General features: G+C 30.7%; 10 protein-coding genes across 10 annotated transcripts; 3 read left to right on the plus strand and 7 right to left on the minus strand.

Moving 5' to 3' along the window:
- Positions 1-612: 612 nt before the first annotated feature.
- Positions 613-3,283, plus strand: BX663DRAFT_502235 (uncharacterized protein). The gene is made up of 6 exons (XM_051526581.1): positions 613-1,134; positions 1,196-1,352; positions 1,482-1,848; positions 1,928-2,587; positions 2,661-3,099; positions 3,175-3,283. Exons 1-6 carry the CDS (start codon positions 713-715, stop codon positions 3,269-3,271), a joined length of 2,142 nt encoding a protein of 713 aa, XP_051385233.1. The 5' UTR covers positions 613-712; the 3' UTR covers positions 3,272-3,283.
- BX663DRAFT_502238 (dipeptidyl peptidase IV N-terminal region-domain-containing protein) lies at positions 3,284-6,384 on the minus strand. The gene is made up of 10 exons (XM_051526582.1): positions 6,187-6,384; positions 6,022-6,108; positions 5,803-5,943; positions 5,436-5,708; positions 4,346-5,347; positions 4,125-4,280; positions 3,953-4,052; positions 3,754-3,888; positions 3,529-3,685; positions 3,284-3,384 (listed from the first exon to the last, which is right to left on the minus strand). The coding sequence occupies exons 1-10, from the start codon at positions 6,298-6,300 to the stop codon at positions 3,303-3,305; spliced, it is 2,247 nt and encodes a 748-aa protein (XP_051385234.1). The 5' UTR covers positions 6,301-6,384; the 3' UTR covers positions 3,284-3,302.
- A 325-nt stretch (positions 6,385-6,709) lies between these two features.
- BX663DRAFT_315573 (uncharacterized protein) lies at positions 6,710-8,084 on the minus strand. The gene is made up of 5 exons (XM_051522080.1): positions 7,569-8,084; positions 7,393-7,510; positions 7,316-7,330; positions 7,109-7,132; positions 6,710-6,876 (listed from the first exon to the last, which is right to left on the minus strand). The coding sequence occupies exons 1-5, from the start codon at positions 8,037-8,039 to the stop codon at positions 6,872-6,874; spliced, it is 633 nt and encodes a 210-aa protein (XP_051385235.1). The 5' UTR covers positions 8,040-8,084; the 3' UTR covers positions 6,710-6,871.
- A 19-nt stretch (positions 8,085-8,103) lies between these two features.
- Positions 8,104-10,022, minus strand: BX663DRAFT_502250 (ergosterol biosynthesis ERG4/ERG24). The gene is made up of 5 exons (XM_051526583.1): positions 9,750-10,022; positions 9,384-9,679; positions 9,100-9,314; positions 8,563-9,019; positions 8,104-8,499 (listed from the first exon to the last, which is right to left on the minus strand). The coding sequence occupies exons 1-5, from the start codon at positions 10,007-10,009 to the stop codon at positions 8,216-8,218; spliced, it is 1,512 nt and encodes a 503-aa protein (XP_051385236.1). The 5' UTR covers positions 10,010-10,022; the 3' UTR covers positions 8,104-8,215.
- Positions 10,023-10,178: 156 nt separating this feature from the next.
- On the minus strand, positions 10,179-11,246 carry BX663DRAFT_502253 (uncharacterized protein; the record flags this gene model as incomplete). The annotated part of the gene is made up of 2 exons (XM_051526584.1): positions 11,088-11,246; positions 10,179-10,990 (listed from the first exon to the last, which is right to left on the minus strand). Coding segments are annotated over exons 1-2 (794 nt in total), but the record flags the coding sequence as incomplete, so codon positions are not given.
- Positions 11,247-11,308: 62 nt separating this feature from the next.
- On the minus strand, positions 11,309-12,470 carry BX663DRAFT_469132 (isopentenyl pyrophosphate isomerase). The gene is made up of 5 exons (XM_051524107.1): positions 12,344-12,470; positions 12,077-12,268; positions 11,862-11,999; positions 11,683-11,796; positions 11,309-11,618 (listed from the first exon to the last, which is right to left on the minus strand). The coding sequence occupies exons 1-5, from the start codon at positions 12,453-12,455 to the stop codon at positions 11,491-11,493; spliced, it is 684 nt and encodes a 227-aa protein (XP_051385238.1). The 5' UTR covers positions 12,456-12,470; the 3' UTR covers positions 11,309-11,490.
- A 2,149-nt stretch (positions 12,471-14,619) lies between these two features.
- BX663DRAFT_502267 (uncharacterized protein) lies at positions 14,620-15,512 on the plus strand. Its single transcript, XM_051526585.1, has 3 exons — positions 14,620-14,788; positions 14,848-14,920; positions 14,991-15,512. Exons 1-3 carry the CDS (start codon positions 14,656-14,658, stop codon positions 15,490-15,492), a joined length of 708 nt encoding a protein of 235 aa, XP_051385239.1. The 5' UTR covers positions 14,620-14,655; the 3' UTR covers positions 15,493-15,512.
- A 10-nt stretch (positions 15,513-15,522) lies between these two features.
- Positions 15,523-16,911, plus strand: BX663DRAFT_559443 (uncharacterized protein; the record flags this gene model as incomplete). The annotated part of the gene is made up of 4 exons (XM_051531852.1): positions 15,523-15,885; positions 15,960-15,998; positions 16,065-16,146; positions 16,196-16,911. The coding sequence occupies exons 1-4, from the start codon at positions 15,544-15,546 to the stop codon at positions 16,909-16,911; spliced, it is 1,179 nt and encodes a 392-aa protein (XP_051385240.1). The 5' UTR covers positions 15,523-15,543.
- A 1,710-nt stretch (positions 16,912-18,621) lies between these two features.
- BX663DRAFT_502272 (uncharacterized protein) lies at positions 18,622-19,106 on the minus strand. Its single transcript, XM_051526586.1, has 2 exons — positions 19,086-19,106; positions 18,622-19,007 (listed from the first exon to the last, which is right to left on the minus strand). The coding sequence occupies exon 2, from the start codon at positions 18,913-18,915 to the stop codon at positions 18,748-18,750; it is 168 nt and encodes a 55-aa protein (XP_051385241.1). The 5' UTR covers positions 18,916-19,007; positions 19,086-19,106; the 3' UTR covers positions 18,622-18,747.
- A 604-nt stretch (positions 19,107-19,710) lies between these two features.
- BX663DRAFT_469133 (uncharacterized protein) lies at positions 19,711-21,183 on the minus strand. Its single transcript, XM_051524108.1, has 2 exons — positions 21,072-21,183; positions 19,711-20,998 (listed from the first exon to the last, which is right to left on the minus strand). Exons 1-2 carry the CDS (start codon positions 21,121-21,123, stop codon positions 19,818-19,820), a joined length of 1,233 nt encoding a protein of 410 aa, XP_051385242.1. The 5' UTR covers positions 21,124-21,183; the 3' UTR covers positions 19,711-19,817.
- Between the last annotated feature and the right edge of the window lie 745 nt (positions 21,184-21,928).

Here is a 21,928-nt window from a genome sequence, read left to right on the forward strand (position 1 = left end):
TATTTCAGAAACTGAACGAAAGGAAGAAGAGTTGACAAGTGTTGAAGTTGATGATGATCGTCTTTTAAATGAATGACTGATACTTTTTAATAAATTGCCACAGCCTACCATTGAAGAAGAAGAAGAAAAAATAAAAAATAAAAAATAAAAAATAAAAAATAAAAAATAAAAAATAAAAATAAAAAAAAATAAAAATAAATTGCACAAACAGGTCAAGTTGCTCAATCAAGTCAGTAATAATTTTGTCACTTGTTTCAGTAAGCGCCCATGGATGCTATTTTTAAGCAAATAAAATAGTATATTGCAGTAGCAGTAAAGGTGATCATACGGTTTCAATTTTACCTATCTGTTTTCTATTTTGGAGACAAGAGTGTAATTCAAGGGGAGAAAGAAAAAACCTGCTCCCCTCCTTTATAGTCACTATGCTTATTTGAATACAGGAAATAGAGCTGCATGATAGAACGTGCAACAAGGATACAATCATTTCTAGTTCTATAGTTTCAAGAATAAAACCTTATTTGTGTATACAACTTTATACATACAAATAATGCCCTTTTCTGCTTGATAAATTTTTATTTGCATTTTTATCTGCATTTTTTTTTTTTTAATATTCATTTATATATACACAAATATATTAAAAAAAAAAAGAAACCTTCCTTCCCTTCTTATATATTTTATTTTTGTTCATACATTTTTTTTTTAATATAAAATAATGGCAACAAGAAAGCCTTCAATTCAACCTCGACCTACAAAGGCATCCTTGTTACGATTACAAAAACAACAAAAGACAGAAGAAACATCTAGAAATGAAGAAGAGAATAGACCATCGAGTCGTGTTCAACAGTCAACCAGGAAAAATAGCGTGGGCCCCTCCGAGGGTGTTAAGGCTTTTATGGCACAACAAAGGGCTCGTATGGCAAAGAAAGTAAACTTAACACCATTGACAACCAAGAATGACAAAAGTCCTTCACATATAATGACAGGGGCACAATGCTATAGCCACCAACAAGAAGTAGATGACAAACCAACTTGTCCAAGAAAAATTCAAGTCCTCATAAAGCAAGCGAAATCAACAGGGAAATTGGATATTTCAAATCGAGGATTAACAAAGATACCTGAAGAAGTATTGAACATGTAATGATTGAGAAACAAACTTTTATTATCTTGATTAAAAAAAAAAGATGTGTTACATTAGGTACCATTCAGAACCTATTTCAGTCATTGACTTTTCCTCTTTGGGCAATGCTTGGTATGATGAAGTTGATCTAATAAAACTGGTTGCAAGTAGTAATGCCATTGAAGAAATAGATGAACGTTTGACGAATGAATTTGGTGCCTTAAAACGAATTGATGTAAGGAATCATTATTATTCGACAGCAAAAAGAAAAGAAAAGAAAACAAAAAAAAAAAAAAAAAAAAAAAAAAAAAAAAAAAAAAAAAAAAAAAAAAAAAACCTCCGAGAGATATTAATACTTTAATAGTTTAGTGATAATAGATTAAAATGTCTACCTAAATCCTTGAGTCAACTAGAAAACCTTACATCACTATGGATGCCTTATAACCAATTTGAAGAAATACCTAGCGTTCTTTATGAGCTGAAGCAATTAAAAGAACTTAATCTTTCCCATAATCAAATTAAAGGGGAAATAGTGTTGGACTCTAAATGGGAATTTGTAGATTTAAGTTTCAATGAAATTAATCAGTTTGTAGTGAATACCCAAGATAACATGCAGCTAGTAAAGTTGAATATCAGCCATAATCATCTTATGACTTTAACTTCGTTTGAAAGATGGCCAAAATTACAAGAGCTTCAATTAAATCAAAATAACTTGAGAATGCTCTTTCCAGGTATATTTATAAACATTACTCATTGTCCAAACACATAACCTATGGATATATTAAGCCTGCACTTGATAAATAACAATAGATCCAGAAAGAAAAGTTGTTTTGCCTCAATTGGTTCGCTTAGATGTTGGCAGCAATCTCATCACTGCCCTGACAAAGAATTATAGGATGCCTAAATTAATTGAACTTTCCTTATCCACTAATAAGCTTCATGACGAAACAGAACTAGTAGAATTTTTAAAGGGGACGCCTATGCTACAGACATTGGATATATCATCGAATGAATTTGAAAATATATCTGGACTTGGTCAAATGGAGTATTTACAACGTTTAGATGTTAGAGGTAATCAATTACATACGTTGCCTTATGACTTGGGTCAATTAGAGCACCTAAACGTTCTTTTGTGTGATGGGAATCCAATGCGAACTTATATTTCAATGAGTCAAACTCAATTAATCGACTCATTGAAAAACAGCTATCGACAACAGCAAGATACAGAAAGAGAGAGAGACGAGGAGGGATCAGGTCCGTCGGCTATTCTCAGTCAAATCAGACAAGATGATGACAAAATGGAAAATGAAGACAGCAGTTCTGTTATAGTCGAGTTAAATCATAGCCTTTCACAACTTGTTTTGAATAGCAAAAGAAAACTCAATTTATCAAACAAACAGCTATCAGAGTTACCAACTAAAATACTTACATCTCCATCTAATAATGATATACCAGGGACCATTCTTTTAGGTATATTTATAAGGGAAGAAAGCATATATATTCGAATATATAAATAATTAAACATTTTTATTATTTATAATAGATCATAATGCATTCAATGTATTCCCTTCAAGTTTAAACCTGATATCTAACTTTATTGTTCATATTGATTTGGAATACAACCGTATTATGTCTTTTAATTTTAGTATTCAAGGCACTACCTACCCTCACCTCAAGACACTCAACTTGGCCAACAATCGTTTAAAGACAATTGAGTGTTCTGTTGAAAGTTCGTTCCCAAAATTGGAAGAATTAATATTAAATCATAACTTGATCACGGCTTTACCTGAAGACCTTCTTTCTAAAGCATTACCCTCACTCAAGAAACTCTTGATGAGTTCAAATAGATTGAGTAATATCACTGAGCGATGTTTTAAGCAAGGACTAGAGGTATTAGATTTGAGTAATAATGATATTGGCTTTTTGCCACCTGGATTAAGTCAAATTGAATCACTTCAGGAACTTGTTGTCTTTGGAAACAGGTAAGCAATAATCAAGTACTCTCAATTGAATTTATTTATTAACTGATTTATTTATTTTTTTTTCTCGTAAAATAGGTTTAGAGTGCCTCGTCCTGATATAGTTGCTCAAGGTACTGAAGCTATTTTAGAATTCCTTAAAAGACGTTATATGGCTATTAGTCAGCAACAATAAAAATAAATACACACTTTATTATCATTATTATTTAATGTTCTCCTGTAAGTAATGGTCCTGAAAAATGGCCGTTTAATTCTTTTCGAACATGCAAGTATTCTTCTCCTCCAAAACTATTTAAAAAAAAAAAAAAAAAAAAAAAAAAAAAAAAAAAAAAAAAAAAAAAAAAAAAAAAAAGAGAGAGAGAGAGAGAGAGAGTGAGTGAGAGGAGGTTTAGTGAAAGAAAGCGTATACATTTATATGTATATATATATTACCTTTCCCATAGGAAATTTGACAATGTGTAATATACATTTTGATTTGCATTATGATATCGAATAGCATGATTGTTATCTGTAAAGAATTGGACTCGATAATTATGATTATTGGCTTGTGTTAGCTTATCAACCAAAACAGCTGTATTTTGAAAATGAACTAATAAAAAAAAAATCATACGAATGATTACGCTTTTCTTTTCATATTGACTCATTCTCATTATTTACCATTATCATCACCTGTACCATGTATCAATAAATAACGTACATTTTCAAAGCCAGTTGTGTTACTGATTGCACTAGTAGCATAACCTTGAGGATTTAATTCTGGTGTTAGCATATATCTTTCAGTATAAATTGAATCTGTACATAAAAGAAAGAAAAAAAAAGTTATTCACCTTTTTTTTTTTTTGTTTATTATTATTACCATAGAATCGCCAATCCGTAACAGGTGCAACAGCCATTCCAGCAACAAATAAACCACTGTTGGCTTCTATGACTTTGGATGCCATATAACCACCATAAGACTTATAACAATTAAAATTAGCTTACATGTCATATATAAATATAAGAAAAAAGCTTGATTTTTTTTTTTTTACCCATCCCCAAATAGCAATTCGAGAGGGATCTACATATTCTAAAGTAGCCCAATGTCTTGCTGCATTGATTTGATCAATCGTTTCTAATTCACCTAATCTACCTCTTACTCCTGATCTATATTTTCTTCCTTTAAAACCCGTTCCTCTTCCATCTACCTAAGAAAAAGAAAAAGTCTTTATATATATATTTATATATATCATGGATAAAAAAAAATACATACTGTGACAATGATATATCCTAATTTACTTGCAAGGAAGGTACTCCAAGATAATTCAAATCGATAAGAAGCTAATTGAGATCCGGGACCACCATAGACATGAAATAAGACGGGATATTTCTTTGAAACAGAGAAATCAGGAGGTAAAACTTCCATAGCCATCATATCTATACCACCACTCTTGACAGGTACCATACGAGTACGCGGCAACTCATAATTGGATAATAAAGACCTTAAGGCTTCATTATCTTGTAAGACAGCCTCAAAGGCAGCATCATCTACTTTTTTCACAACTGTAGTTGGAATGTCGGGTCCATCGTACTGTAAAATATAATATCCGTGCTTAGGAGAAAATGAGGCTGTAAAATAAGCATGTACATCCTCTTGATCAGGACATGTGAGACATAGTCTATCCTTTGGATGCCTTAGATCAATTCTATAGAGATGACGTTCTAGATAGGAACGCTCTGTCGAAATATAATGAATCAATTGTCGTTCATGATCTACTTCGACCGTACTTGGAATCACTTCCCAATCGCCTGATGTCAACCAAAAGGGAGAGTCATTTGCATCTAGGGTTGCCTTTAATAAAGCAAGATGCATATAACCATTCCCATTATCAATGATATCTAAATATTGTGGAATTGCTGTATCATTATCAGGTATATAAACCATCGTTTGTGCAGGATCAATCCAACCACCATCTGATGGCTTATATGTTCTAATTGTTTCTACAACAGTTTCATTCTGAAGAAAAGTACCAAGAGTAACAAGATTTGTAATCTCTATATCTTGGACACGATTTGTTTGTTTGAATAGGAGATGGGTATTGGTCTCTGTTGACCAAATAACATCCGTTATGATACGATCTGTATCTTTAAGTTCAAAAAAATTGTCGCTCATTTGAACTGTAGCATTTAAAGTGGAGTTGCTTGTTACCATGACTGTAGTTCCTGATATAAGTGAATGAATATGAAGTGTTACTAAAGGATTCGGTGATCCTGCCTAATATATATAACATCTATTAGCAAGAAAAGAAAAGAAAAGAAAGAAAGAAAGAAAGAAAGAGAAAGAGAAAATATAAATCATTTACCTTGGGATATTTAATTGTTAATTCAGAGGGATAACTATCATTTGTAGCGGTATAATATTGTAAATGAAATTCAGGCACAGCCGTTTCATTAAATCTAAGATAGGCAAGATGAGTTGAATCAGGAGACCACCACATAGCATAATCTGTACCAAAGACCTCTTCCTCATAAACCCAATCTGGTACACCATTAAAGATTGTATTTGACCCATCAAATGTAATGCGTGTCAAGTTTTCCAAATCAGTAACAAAAATTTCATTGCCAAGCACATATGCCTTTAATATATATGTATATAAATAAATAAATATGAATCCATATACTACTCAAACTATTTGATGGAGGGAATTTTATTTTCTTTCTTTCACTTACCAGTTTGTGACCTGTTGGACTCCATGTAGCATATGAAATAACAGGTACTTGATCAATAGTAGAGAATTTATTTAAAGGAAATAATGATTTATCTGCTAATTTATAAATGTATACATTTGAATGAGTTGAATATCTCCATTGCTATTATCGTAAAAAACCAAAAAAAAAAACAATAATTTTAGTAATGTACATCTATTTTAGCTTATTATTATGATATACGTTTGTCACATTTGTACGTAATAATAAATATTCTGAATCTTGGGATATTTCAAACGATTGTACTTCTAAAAATCCATCACCCACTTTCTAAAATAAAATAAAGGTCATTATACAAGTCTTCTCCAATGATAGCCAAAAAAAAAAAAAAAAATCCATTCACATTACAAGATCTGATGCTCTAACAAATATTTCTGATTCTCCATCCTCTATTGATGCTAATAGAATATCATTTGTATCTGGATCTGTGTAAGTATAAATCCCGTCTCTTGGATCTAACATATTATATTATATACATATAAACTAAACTAAGTATGTGTGCTAATAATAACATTATTCCTACCATTCTTAACCCACACTAAAGATGGTTTCTTTACAAAAAATGAAGAATTATACAAGTCAGGTAAATCAATATGCTGAAGTGAAGAGGACTCTTGCTTAGCAATTTCACTGGCTGTTAAAATATCATTATTTATTTATTTATTTATGCAGCCATATTTAATTTAACCCTTCTTCTTACCTGGTCCCATCTGACTTAGACCAATTGTCCATATTAACCAAAGCAATAAAATTAGAACTAAAAAAGCCATACAAAGCCATTTTTTGCCATTTTTCTAATTAGACAAAGTTATTAACTTTTATACACACACACATACATATATGTATTATTTTACCTGTTTATTTAATAAACCACCATTTTCTAAATCCATAGTAGTAGTAGTGGTTGTGGTTGTAAAAGGGGTATTTTCTATTACTTTATATTGTATATGATTCATGCTATCTTGTTCACTATTAATACTATCACTACTTAGACTACTATTGTCGTCGTCGTCGTCGTCTTCTAGTAAGTTACTTAAGCTATTACGGCCATCCATTAAGGTAATAAAAGAATCCAAATCAACAACATGTGTCATTTCATGAGGTTCATCATCAAGTGGTTTTATGTTTTTTAATCGTGTAAAAGGAATAGTTAGAAATGACATTTTAAACGATAAAAGTAGGAAAAAAAAAAAAAAAAAAAAAAAAAAAAAAAAAAAAAAAAAAAAAAAAAAAAAAAAAAGAGAGAGGAAGAGAAAGACTAAATTTATACCTGAAATAATATTATTTATTCCGACTTTCAAAAGGATAAAAAAAGAAAAGAATTCAATTTATTAAACATGCATATTATGTATTTTTTTTCTTTTTCTTTTTTTAAGGAGATAATGAAAAAAAAATAATAATAAAGGAGAAGCTTAATAATATGAATGCAGTTTGACTTGAATACAAGCTGTTATTTTACCATTCCCAGTATTCATACTAAATGTTTCAACATCTATGCAAAGTATTAGTTTTCTCTCTCTCTTTTTTTTTTTTTTTTCATCAATATTGTTTTACCATCATGCGTTCCTATCTTACGATCCTGTAGAATTGATATTAATGATACAACATCTACTACTGCATTGCCCATTCCAACTAAAGTAATTGTATCAAATGCTTTTAATGAACGATCAATCTATAACAAAAGTTAGATGACACTGTCTAAATAAAATGGAAGTTTACATTATTATTACCCAGTCAATATAACGTTTATATCCATGTTCAAGCAAATATTTATTACTATTACTACTACTACTGCTACTACTACTAGTTGTATGATTACTGCCATGTATAGTTTCAATTCGATGAATAGGATCAATAGCTGCTTCAATAGTTATAAATTTACATTCTTCTGCAAAAGGATCTTGAGTTGATGCTGCGGATGATCTTTGTTGATTAGTGTGTGTTGATTTCCGTTTTGATTGATTTGCCTGCAAATCTTTATTCTTCTTCTTTTTTTTGGATGAGGGATTTTCTGACTTTGCTTTATCAGCTTTACTACTTGGACTGACGGGAATGTTGTTAGTAGTAGCAATCGATTTCTTTTTCACTTTTTGTTCTTTTTGTTTTTTTGTCGGTAGATTTTTATTTTTTTTCATGTCAGGTTGTTCAGAAGGCTGGAATGAGGAGATAGGAGTAAATTCATGAGCTAATGGATTCAACATTTTATATAATCAGTATCAAACAGAAATAGAAAGAAAAGAAAAAAAAAAGAAAAGAAAAAAAAAAAAAAAAGAAAAAAAAAAAAAAAAGAGGTAGTAACAAACAAGCGGAGGTAATAGATATTATCCATAAAAAGGAATCATTACATAATTACACTCAATGCATTATTTTATTTCTTTTAATAAATGCCTGGAATAATGCGATATTTTACAATAGAACAATAACGATCCCAATCTTCACCGTATTTCTTGCGACATTTATCTTCATCACGACGTTCACGATGAATTAATAAGATGGCAAAATAGATACAATAAAAGTAAGGGATAATCGAATTGAATCCACACGGTAAACACCAAGCTACAGACATGAGCCAATCACCTAAATAATTGATATGTCTTGCCTTACCCCACCAACCTGAAATAATTAATCGAGAACCTGCTCTCGTTTCAATATATTTAAGGCCTATAAAAATAAAAAGTCAATAATGGTATTATCATGATTTTCGTTTCGTTTCGTTTATTTTACCTGCAACTTTAGGATGGTTAGGATCTTTACGGAATGTATCCTTTTGAGAATTAGCTGATCTAAAGATGTAATAGCCAGTCATTTGAAGGGCAATAATGAAAATCAAATAAGGAATACTTAAGTCAACAGGGAAATCAGAAAGATAACGAGCTTGAAGACTATACATCATGGGTACCCAACAAAGGTTACCAAAGGCTAACATAAAGCCGAATCCATCTGTTGTGATATCCATCGTAGTCAAGATAGAAGACTCATTAATGAGAGCATCCAAAATATACCAAGCTTGAAATACATTGACCAAGATCATAGAGTATGTCACTCTACCTAATTCGACCCATTGATAAATTGCAAAACAAATATTTAAGCATAACCATAAAATTAATCCAGGTCTTAATTCTGTAAAAAATTTAATATCAAATTCTCCAATACGAGGATTCAATTCACGTCCAATCATGAACTTGATGAAAAAAAAAATTAGTAAATCAAGTAAGCAAGCAAGCAAGCAAGCAAGCAAACAAAAGGACATATTCTACTTACATCATAAATGGGATTTCCTGTATTACCACCCAAGGCCAGCATTTTATGTCCAAAGAAACTACTAATATACACGCAGATAGAAACAAGCAAAGAAAATACAACTGAAAATAATGCAATATCAGCAAAATGAGACTTGACCCACAAGAACAAAAACCAGCCTTGGCCACGAAGAGCCATAATAGCAATCATTAAAAGTGACTGCAATGAGCTAAGAGCTATAATAAATTCATATAAATTAAAGCACACACACACACGAATTTATATATGTGTATCTTAAATCTTACCATTAATTTTATATTTAAGACGTCTACCATCACGAAGAGGAACACCTTCAACTACTTCACCAGGAAGTGCATGTGAATAAGCAGCTAATTGCAATACAATACCCAAATAAAAGAGAGCAGAGCCATAATGCCAATTTTTGAGATTATCAATCATCCTATTTATATCAAACTGCATAACAAAATGATAAAGACGTTGTAGAGGATTGTATCCTGTTTTATCACATCCATAAGCAAAAGTAAGAACAAGTACAGGTAAGAATAGAATCATTCCAGTAGCACCCAAAACACCACCAAACCTATAGTTAGAAATATTAAGTTAGAAATAAGTAGTAATAATAATAAAGCTCCTCAAGTGAACTAACATACTCGTAATGGGTTGTTTTGGGATTAGTAAATGGTTTTATTTCGTTTGGTGTCGTAGTCAAAGGACGAGGGTTTCTTTTGTTTATTCTTGATTGTTTACTAGTTTTCGCATTCTTGGCTTCTTTGGCTTCTTTGGCTTCTTTCTTTTGTGCTGCTCGTCTTGCAGCACGATTAGGAGGTGGACCATCATTTTGTTGTTGTTGTTGTTGTTCTTCTTCATTATTAGTCTTGTTGCGCGATGCAGATCGCGTCTGTATAGCCATTTTTTGTTCTATGCAGGGAAAAAAGAAATGGAAATAATTGAAAAAAAAAAAAAAAAAAAAGTTTTATTTTATTTTATTTTTTTCCCGAAATGAGGGATGTGTTGGGAAATAATGAATCAAATTTGTAATCTTACATAATCAGTTGCAAGGGAGGGAAGATTGCATAATTTTTTTTTTTTTAAATAAAAAAAAAAAAAAAATTAACTTTATCTGGCTCATCGAATTTTAAACAGAGTAAAGATGATATTTATTTATTTAGTATAGAGTAAAGGAGATTTCCCCTTCTTTTTCTTTTTACTTTGAGGTTTTGTCATGTTGGAAATAAGCTTATTCCATTGCTTATTCAAAGAGCAATGTAGTTGAGTAATGAAGGAATTTTCTTGTAATAATCTTTGTTGAACAGGCTCTTCTGCAGTTGAATGAATTATTAAAATATTCGATTCAGATTTTTGACGTTGTATTAAATTTGTTGAAGATAATTTAAGTAAAGGAAGAGATAATCGACGACGCTTTTTATCGTTAACAGTCGTAGTCGTCGTCTCAGGAAGAATGAATTCAACAGGGGAATATTTAAGCGGCTTTGGTGGATATTGAGTGATGATGATAGGCGGTTGCTGAAGAATAAATTTCCCTTCTTGTTGATATAAAAGTCTATTTTTATTTTCTAATTCTTGCAAATTATGAGTTATTGGTACAGATGAATTTTTTTGTCTTTTTTTCTTTCTATTTCTTAATGTTAAAGAATTGAAAAGGGACTTGTGTCTTTGTTTAGTATGATGATAAAACTTATTTTTCAGATAAATAGATGATTTTCGTAGTAATTTCGTTGCAGATCTAGTCTCTTTAGTTGATTTATCTCTTGATGGATGAGATTCTTTAAAGGTTAAATAAGATAAAGTAGGACTATGAATAGCTTGATTTGAAGTTATAGATGGAGTTGCGCCTGTGTTTGTGTTTGTGTTTGTGCTTGTGCTAGTACTACTAGTAGCAGATAATATGTATGAATGAATATGACTATGATTGTTCTAGAGAGAGAATTCTAAGTGATATTCTATTCTATTCTATTCTATTTAAATACCTGATCATATAATAGTTGGTGTATCTTTTTATCAAATTGTAATAATAAATCTTGTGTAAAAGAATCATGGCTTGTTAAAGAAATACCGCTTGGCATCGGTATTAGCCATTTGTTAATACAATTACTATTCTTTTTCATGTATAACGAAAAAAAAAAGGGAATTAAATATGCATATGCAGAAAGTTAAATAATTTAATAGAAAAAAAAAAAAAAAAAAAGGAGAAGAATATAAAATTATTATCAGGGTGAATTGTCGCCTTCTGAATAATGGACATGATGTACAACACTCAAATATGTACGATAAGAAGGAACTTCTTGGATCTTTAAAGAAAAGTGCTTGAATTAGATGCATTTTATTCATGTTATCACAAGAAACAAAAAAGACTTAAACATAAATACTTCTTTAATCAAAACCTAAACGATGAATTGTGTCATCTGCCTTCAAGTTTTGAAGTGTATCATCGAGTTGTTCCCACCATTTGAATAAGAATGAATTACAAATAAGTTTAAACCAAGGTGTCATAGGAATATCTACAAAAAAAAAATAATAAAATATAAGAAAAGAATTCTTTTTTTGTGTATATTGGATACTTACTAGGATCAGCAAACATGGCCTTTAATTCTTCAGGAGTAACCCATTTAATATCACGTATTTCATTTGGATTAACATTCAAATTAACATCTGCTTTCATGAAGAGAATATAATCAACTAAATCGGTGAAAAAAAAAAGTAAATATACATACATGCACGCATATATTATATACACTTTTTACCTTCATGTTCTCCCCATTGTCCATCACTGGGAGCCAAATAATGAATTCTTGTTAAATATTTAAAATTGTCAACTGGTACTTCTTCAGGCTTAATACCAAGCTCATGTTCCAATTTACGTTGTGCAGCATTACGAACACCTATTATTTTATATAAATATATCAATTGTTAGATAGAAATAAGATCTTCTTGTTATAAAAAGAAAAAAAAAAAATACCGAGTTGATTTTCTTCGATTAATTCAGAAGGAGTATTCAAAGGATGGGAGCAGCAGGTATTTGTCCACATGTCAGGGAAGGTAATTTTCTCTGTAGCACGTTGTTGAAGTAAAAGTCTATTTTGTGAATCAAATAAAAAGACACTAAAGGCTCGATGTAAAAGACCTTCTTGAATGTTTGACATGAGATGACCTTATATATTTATAAGCTTGTTAGTAAAAAAAATAAAAATAAAATAAATGATGATAACGACAATGAATAACTTACATGTCTTTTTAGAATCAGCACCAACGCGTTCATCATTTTTATTTACGACAATACACATTTCTTCCATAAGACGAACTTGTTCTTCGTCATATTCTTTTAAATCAAGTGCCATTTTATTTGATTCCTCTTTCTAATAATACAAGTGAAAAAAAAAAAAAAAAAAAAAAAAAAAAAAAAAAAACTTTTAATATAAATCTTATTTTTTGTACAGGTCGAAATGAATTTTCAATCACCGCCGACAATGATCATCATTTATTTGGTATTTTACAGTATTTCTATTTTAAACTCAGACGATGTTAGTTTTTTTCTGGACGAATGAAAATTAACTTACAGATATTTAGCTTACCTGTAAAGCATCCAAACAATAGAAGTTGAGTGAATGTGGTCATCTAAATACACTAGGTAAGCTGTGTTTATTACAGCGATGACTGTGGCGGTGTGGTAGTGGTGGTGGTAGTGCGATGAAAAGGTGTTGGTCTTTCTCGTCCCTGCCAAATGCTGATAGAGATTGTCATCATGTTTCGGAAGGCATCAATGTCTCTTTGACAAAGAAGAGTATGGCAAGAAGAACAGGCTAGCACATTCAATTTAGTAGCAGGCGAGGCTGGCATTAAGGTTAGAGTTTGGCATCTACTGCATGCTTTGGATGTTCCGAACTCGTCAATTGTGATTGTGATAAGTTGTCCAGCCGCTTCTCGCCTTTTCAGCGCGCGCCATAAAATACCTGTCACCCTACATCTGAGCGTCCTGATCTTGTTGGCGTTCCTTATTGAACATTCCACTTTTAAATACTATCAGAGGAACTTTCGTCTTGTCTTTTTTATATTTGATAGGCCTCTATTTATTCAGTTTTTTTTCTAAAGAAAAAATTAATTAATAACTGTTTGAATATATTCAAGTAGAAAATATTTATACTTGATAGCATCATTCTTATTTGGTCTCTTCTTTCTTTTCTTCTTTTTCTGTATCTTCTTGCTTCTCCTACTTTGATTATATTTGGTGTCACCGTTTATAAGCATATTGACCATAGTTTTTTGCGCTTTTTGCCTCCCTTGATAATGTTGGAAGCGTTTTTTTTTTGCAGTACTGGAATTGTAAAAGTTGAATAAAGTATTTATGTTGTCAAACAGATATCAAACATAGTCTAAAAAACGCTCCGGGTTTGATGTCTTGGTTGTGGGAATTCTTGATTCCGTTTTGACTTTTCAAAAATTGCTGCTGGGTAGAAAGAAACAGTCGAAGCAGTAAGATGATAATACTCTTTAGTACTGCAGCGGATTATTGGGTGTCTAGACTCGTTTAAACCACTCACAGCAGTGAATACAGACTTTCGCTCAGGGTCAACAAAAATTGGATGATAATCCTTTGCTACTTCTAGTAAAGTAAAGTCATGAAGAGTCAACTCAAAGCGTTGCAAAGAAGGACCGTAACTGGCTTGACATCTTTTGTAAAACAAAAAAAATCAACAACAAAACCATCAGTCTGTATCAAGTTTCCAAAAAAGGATCTGGTTGTTTCCATCTGGTATTAATTCAGCAATGCTACAAATCTAAAAGTAAGAAATACATAAGCCTGATTTGATACAATCTTTATCTGTACTCACCCTCTGTAGCACAGTTTCCCAAAATTGAAAACATCATAAAACAATCTTAGCTGTCTTCAGGTGTTATATTGTATAGGCATAAGGGAGATCTTGCTGTAGAATGATTATCACCACAGTATTTCTTACAATGAAGATTGGTCACATTATCATTTGTGGTCTTTTGTCGTTTTGCTGTTTGTTTAGCTTGCTTCAAACTTTATCCTATTACTGGTGGTGGGTGTGGTGTGGGATCCCGCCGAGAGGAGGTTGTCTTTTTTTTTGTTTTCGACCTTTGCTTATGGTTCAAACGCTTGAGGCTATTACCAGTTGTGTTGTAAGCAAAATGTTTATAAAGGATTATTTGGCTTAAGATTATAGAATTAGGCACACTCACTTGCCCTCCAAGCTTTTAAATAAATTCAGTCTCAGAGATCCATCTGCATCCACTGTCTCTCGGCCTACAGGTCCAGAAATTATTATTTGGCAATTATCAATTAGAATATACTACATTATTGGATGTCTAGTAGGTGAAAAAGTCTAAACATACATCTCACTTTTTGTAAATTTTATTCTTTGTTTGTCTAAAAAAGATAAGCTTAACACCTGAAAATTAATTTTCATTCGTCTAAAAAAAAAAAAAAAAAAAAAAAAACTAACATCGTCTGAATTAAAATAAGAATACTGTACCTATTTTTTTTTTTTATTATTTATTTTTTTATTTATTTTAAACATGATAACCAATAAGGTATTGATTTTATATTGTCCATTTAAGCCAGATCAACCCATTCCAAATGTTGATCAAGTTACATTAAAAGGATCTTCAGGTCAAATTGCTTTGGAAGAAACAGCCAATTCTTCTAAATGTAAATAAATGTCTTTTTATAATTATATATAAAATTGCTTAATATAGAATAAAAAAAAGTGGATATACTTCAATTATTAGGTTTATATGATATAAAAAGTAATAACAGTCTTCAAGCAAGGTTTAAAGAAAGGTAAGTTAAGTTTAAAGGGATGTATTGTATATATAAAGAGTTACAGTTGTAATTAGTAATATAAATAAAGATTCAATGATATGTCATTGGCTATTATATCAAATTCAACATTGGCTATAAACATAGCAATTGAATTGAATTGTATTCAACATTCTATTATAGAATCAACATCTGCTTTTGTAGCCTATATAAATGATTTGAAAGTAGATGTCATCTTTATTGATTTTACTGACTACTGTGATAATAAAGCATGGAAAATGATAGATGAATTAGTATTTTATTATCAAGATGTATTCATTCAATATATCATTTCTCCACCAAGTCCTGTAATAGGCAAAGAAGAAGAAGAAGAAGAAATAATGGATATTAAGCCTATTCAAAGCTACTTGATTAAAGATGGAACATTGATTAAGTCAATATCATCTTTCTTGTTTTATTCTTCTATTGGATTTAATCGTAAAGATACAACTACAAAATACTCTTTTATAAATAATAAGAATGTCATTCTTGCATGGCATTTAATGGCTGAAATAGGATATAAATTAGGCTTTATTCAAAAATATGGCACATAAAATAAAATCTCCTTTTTCTTTTTCTTCTTTTTTCTTTTTATTATTGTTAAAATGTTGTTAAATGAACAAGAAAAGTTAAATAGGATAAAAGATTATATTCAAAAACAAGAATCATTTATAGAATTCTACAATGATGATGATGATAGCTGCTGTCGACCTATGCCAGAATCATGTATCATAAATGATAATAATTTAAGTGACATTTCTACTTCAATTAGTGAGTTAATAAAGAGGAAATATCACATTATTCCAATGACTCATCAAAATCAACTTCACTCAAAAATTAATAAACAACGTCCTTGTTATTCAAATAATGAAATAAAGAAAAAGGAAGATTTACAGGCATCTTCTTTACTTCCACAAACAAAGACAAACGGTTTTCATTTATTAAATGTGAGACTTATTAAAATCGATTTTTTTTTTTTTTGTAAATAACGACATACATGTTCATATATATAAAAATATAGAAATTTGTATCACCTAATCTAGAAATTAACAGAATTACAGTCAGTAATAACAATAAATACATTTATGCTTTAACGATAGTAATTATATACACATTTCTCTAATAGATGAAATCAGTCAAGAAGAATAAACATCATTCTAAAATTGGATTATTTAATAAGGGAAAATCTTCAGCAAATGGTAAAGCGGGTAAGCTAATAAAATAAGTAAAATAAATGATTACATAATACATTTCAAGTTCAAGATTTAGTATTTTCTGAATCGGAATTCTTAAGGCCACGTCCACAAGTCGTTTATCAAGAAAAGAAGGACTCTAGTAGATTATCTTCACCTCAGCAACAAGAGAATCATTCACTAAAATCTATTTCAAGATTCTTTCATCCTTCCTCTGTAGAAAATAAGTCAAAAAAGAATACTAGTTCTCCATCGTCATCACAGCAAGTAGATGATATACAAAAATTGGTTACTCATCTTTCTAAAAGAGAGAGAAAATCTCCTTCAGTAATTCAACTGAGTGATCACACTCCTTCTTCTTATGCCACAGTTAAACCTCTTTTAAAAGAATCTAAATCAAACGATCTTCATTATCAACAACAGATGCCTTCTTATTCTCCAGCAAAGACACCTACCCATGATATTTTATATTTCAAACCACAAGCTACTCATTTATCTAATCAACTTTTACTATCTTCAAGTGACTCTTATCCTCTTATGTCCTTTATAAATCAACCAATAATCGAAGACGATTCAAGTATCTACATGTACTTTCAAGACCCAAGAAGTTACGACCCCCACGAAGAAGCAAAGTCTTTAAACTGGAAAATAGCTGAGGAATTCAAGATGTCAACTCATCTGAATGACACTAATTTATTCCCTGTTATCAATTTACTTGAAGAGAGCAAAGTCGATTTGCAAAACTTCTGGTTGACTCAATCTTATAAACGAAAACTATAATTTTTTTTTTTTAGATATCCTATTATTTGGCTCTCTTGCAATTATATATGTGTTATTTTGTTTGATTTAAATAAATGTGTACAAATTAAAATAAATAAAAATGAGCTACACTGAATATTATTTCTTACTTTCAAAATAACTTTAAAGATTATTTATTTAAAAAAAATAATATAAAACTTCATATAACTGAATGATTGTGAAATAGTAGTAGAGAATGTATTGTTGGACTCTTTTTTTTTTTTTTTTTTTTTCTTGTATAAATTTGATAATATGGGGTATCCTAACATAAATAGTCTCTTATAATAAGGACATGTTTCTTTTTTTTTTTTAAGAAAAAATGACAGTAATAATATACCAAGTACAAAAGACTAACTTCTTTTGTATTTATACTAAAGAAATATACGTACACACATACACCTTTTCTCAAAATGATGTCGCACTTCTAGGTCGAAAAGAATTCTCTTAATAATTGCTTGAGACCGTCAGAACAAAATAAGAACTGCTATTATGCTATAATTAGAAATAAATAAAAAAAGATAGACTAACTGTGTTTCATTAATCGATTATAGCTCGGACACAGTAAATAAGAAATGAGAATGAAGGGTGGGCATAATAATATTTCCTATTTTGTTCTTCAGGTCTAAGCATCAACTTTCAAGAAAAAGATGTCGTATCGTATTCTCATTAAATGGGAAGACTATTCAAACAGCCATCGAACGGCCTTACAGAATAACGAGTGAAACCTTCAAAGGATGATAGCAATACACTGTTGCAAGCATCTGCAATTTTAGCAGGAAGCGTATCTTTCTTGATAACAAACTCTCTCTTAACACCACTCTTGACAACTGACCAAAATTGCTCGATTGGATTGAGCTCAGGGGAGTAGGGTGGTAGGTAGATACATTTATATCCACGAGACTCAATAGTGGTTCTAATCAACTTAGATATATGAATAGGAGCATTATCCATCAATAGATAATGTCCCTTCATTTCAGGATATTTATCTATCTCTTCAAGGATATCTTCAATGAAGTTCAGGTAGTCATTAGTTATTGTACATCTTTTTTGTGTTTTAGCACCTCCTGCTAGCTTTCGTTTTTTTTGAAGGGGGAATAGGCTTTCTTCAGACAAACCTTGATCACGCCTTTACTTGATATAGTGCCCAAGATTGAGATCAAGTTTGCTCTTGCCGTAAGTATCTTAACAATAGCTGATTCTCCCTTTGGAGCCCATCCTTGAGTTCTTCTCAAATTTGCATTAAATCCTGCTTCATCGATGAAGAAACAGTTGTTCATATAATCTACGCCCATGCTCTTTATCTCCTCCACCCATTTCTTTCTCGCTTGAATCCTATCTGTACTGTTTCGCCCTGAAGACACTAGTTTTACCTTCTTCAAAGTGAGGAACCAGAGATCGCTCAAATAGCGGTATAAAGTAGGTTTTGAGAGTGATAGACCCTCAAGAGTACTAGTCAACCGATTAAGTAGCTGATCAGCTGTAGTGGTAGGCTGTTTGTAATAAAACTCTGTAACAGTATTCTTCGTTGCTACTGCTAGGTCGCCATCTGCTTCAACTATTCTTGGTCGGCCGACAGTTTTGAACAAGGAGTCTGGGTCTTTCTTCCAGGTGCTATGCCACCGTTGTACACTTCTCAGTTCTAAGCCTAAATCTAAAACAACTGCTCTAGCGCTTTTTTTTTTTTTTTTTTTTTTTTTTTTTGGATGAACATTCACTAAGTGAACAGCATGTGTCTTAACTTCATTACTGACACGTTTGCTCTTTATCAGATTTTTTTTTTTGTTTCTTAGTCATCTTCTGTTTTGAGCAATTTGGATTCTAAACAACTTCCATCATAAACTTGTTGCTAGCTGCAATATAAGCGCTATAAGATGTAGGTACATCTAACTTGTACGGATCTTCATTCTCAGTGATATCCATTGGATCATTTCCATCTTCATCCAAAACGTTCCCTTGCCCATCCTCAAAATAAAACGAATTGCTCATTACAAAAGTACTTCAAGAGAAAAGGAGTACTGATTCTTATGCGACATCTTTTTTCCAAAAAGTGTGGCATATTTTTTCTGAAAAGTGCGACACTTTTTTTTTTTTTTTTCTTAAAAATGCGCCATCTTTTTCTTGAAAAGTACGACAGTTTAAATTTTAATAGTGCGACATCATTTTGAGAAAAGGTGTATATATAAATAAACGATTGTCTTTCAGTAAGACTTTTGTTATGTTATATCTCAATTAATTTCTTTGGAATAAATGCAACATCTGTTACAAGTTTTAATGCATCCTTTTTCATATTTTTTTTTTCTTCTAGACTCTTCATATCCATTTACAAAGTATATATTTTTTTTTTAAATTGACAAAAGTTGATGTCATATATTTGGATTGCTTTATGTTATATTTTAAATTAATTAATTAATTATCGATCCTATTTTGTTGCATTAGCAGCTGGAATTGATCGTACAACGAAGGAATTTCTAAATTGCTGGTCGTTGCTAAAACATTTATTGTTAACTTGACTTTGATTTTAAATATGTATATATTAGCCACTGCGTTACTCTTTTTCATTCTTATAGCGTTAAAAGAAAGGTTGTGAAAAAATAAAATATAAAAAAAATATAAAAAAAAAAAGAGAGAGAAAAGGACCTACCACTTGAATTTTGATATTTTTTTACCTTCATGTATAAAAATAAATCAAATTTTTCCATATTTTATGTTTGTAATATTCTTTTTTTATTAAATATGTATTAAGATGAAAAAAAAAACATAAACTTATATATAGGTGTGTAGAGAGAGAGAGAAAGAGCAGTAATAATAATAATAGTAGTAGTAGTAGTAATAATAATAATAATGATAGAAATAATAATATGTGTTCGAAATAGTAGTGAGTAATTTCTTCATTTTCTACGAATAATAGTACTAGAGTAACTAGGTGAGAACTTCTTTGCAATTTTTCTGAGAGCTTTAGGCAAGGAAGTCCACAAAAAGACCTTGATATCCTTTTCGATATTTCTTGGCTTAGGATAAGGGAAGCCCATGATCAATTTAAAGAGCTCACATTTTTCAGGATCAGATTTGTTTATCGTGATAGGTTTAAAACCTTCTAAATTACGTCGAACTCGATTCTTTTCTTCAACCGTGAATTCAACATCTAGGAGACCCTCGATAAGATTAATACAATCAACAGAGGTAATAAAGTGCTCTCCTCTTTTAGGCCAATAGATACAGGAGATCATTAAGCGATCTCGGGATGTTTGACTTGAACCCTCTCGAGCGTATTGACTAGCATTAAGGACTTGATAACCACATTCAAGTTCATTTTTACCTAGAATACCATCTCGATTAATAAATTGTCGACGCCAGAATAGAATGACTCGACGACATTGAGTGATTTCAGCCTCAGTCCACATATCAATTGCAAGCTTGGTTTTATTCATAAAGATAATGGCCGCTTTACTAATGATACCTTCAAACGGATTTCCAGTGATCTGTTGAGCAATCAAGTCTGCATTGTTCTTTTTAGTGGCTCGTGAATTCGATGCTCTTTTGGTAGGCATAATCATGCCTTTACCTGAACGAGTTGTTGTTGCTGTTGCTGTTGCTGTTGTTGTAGCGGCTCCAACTGGATTAGCAGGTACATAGTAATTGTTATAGCCTTGAGCTGCTTGGTAGTGAGCAGTTGTGGCAGTAGAATAGATGGTATTGTAGCCTTGAGAGGATTGATGAGTTGAACCATAAGATGAATCATTTTCATTTTGAGATAGTTGGTATGTATTATAATAGGGATTATAATGATGATAATCAAATTGGGCATCAGAGGGTTGAATTTGAACTGCCTCTTGATAACTGTTGATGAGATCAGTACTATATTGTTCTTGATGCTCAGGGGTGGGGGGCATAGCAGCCATGTTGAAAGACTCATTGTAAGAGTTAAACATTTGATTGAAAAAACTATCGACATCATTTGATGATGATGGTGGTGTCGTTCTTGAATAAGCATTACCCTGGGCAGCATCAAATTGCTTGTCTTGGAATTTATCAGATTCAGCTGGAGTTAATCTCTTTTTTTGAGAGTTGGCTGCATTAAAAAAGAGAAAAAAAAGGTCAATTAATATATGTGGAACAATGTATATCAACTTTCAGATTCATACTTTCAATGATTTGGGATCCCATATTGAGATCAAAATTCTGAGTAGTTTCCATTAAGTGTATTTTTGTTTTTATAATTAGTAAAGGAAAAAAAAAGGTTTATAATATATTAAGAAAAAAAAAGAAAAAGAAAAGAAAATAATACATGTCTTTATATACCTTTTTATTTTTTTCTTTTTTTATTTATTTATTTATTTTTTTATTTATTTATTTTTTATTTTTCTGATTTATTCTTTGCTAGGTTTTAAATTACATCAAGAACGATATTCTTTATCCTTGAATCAAAGTATATTTTTTTATTTAATGCATTTATGTCATATAACGATTGTTATCACTATGCGTTTTTAAGAAAAAGTTTCCTAATTTGAAGAATTGTCATTTTTTTTTTTAATTTCGAATTTTACATAAATAAATAAAAGTTTGGATACTTACTATTTTTACTGTTAAATGAAAGAAAAACAGTCTTAGAGTAATACTTTTTTTTTATACACTAAGAAAAAAAAGAGAGAACTCGTAATTATATCTGCATTATTTTAAAACAAGGTCTGTGAATTAAATTCATTTTTTTTATTTTTTTATAGTTATTGATTTCGATTTGCTTTGTTCTGCTTAAAATATGTATGTCTTTTTTTGATTTACCCGTTCGAATACATAAAAAAAAAAACTTACTATATATGGACGACGTGTTGTATATAAGCGTCATTATTCAATTATGTAATAATTAAGTTTTTATAGCAAAAAAATGCATTCATCAGACATGCATATTACTCGACTTATTATATAATACACACATACACACACACTAAAGGGTAATTCTACTGTGTATCCTAAAATTACTATCCAAATAATATTGTATATG

This window comes from Cokeromyces recurvatus (assembly GCF_025118155.1).
Source record: "Cokeromyces recurvatus strain NRRL 2243 chromosome Unknown BX663scaffold_6, whole genome shotgun sequence".
Lineage (NCBI taxonomy): Eukaryota > Fungi > Mucoromycota > Mucoromycetes > Mucorales > Mucoraceae > Cokeromyces > Cokeromyces recurvatus.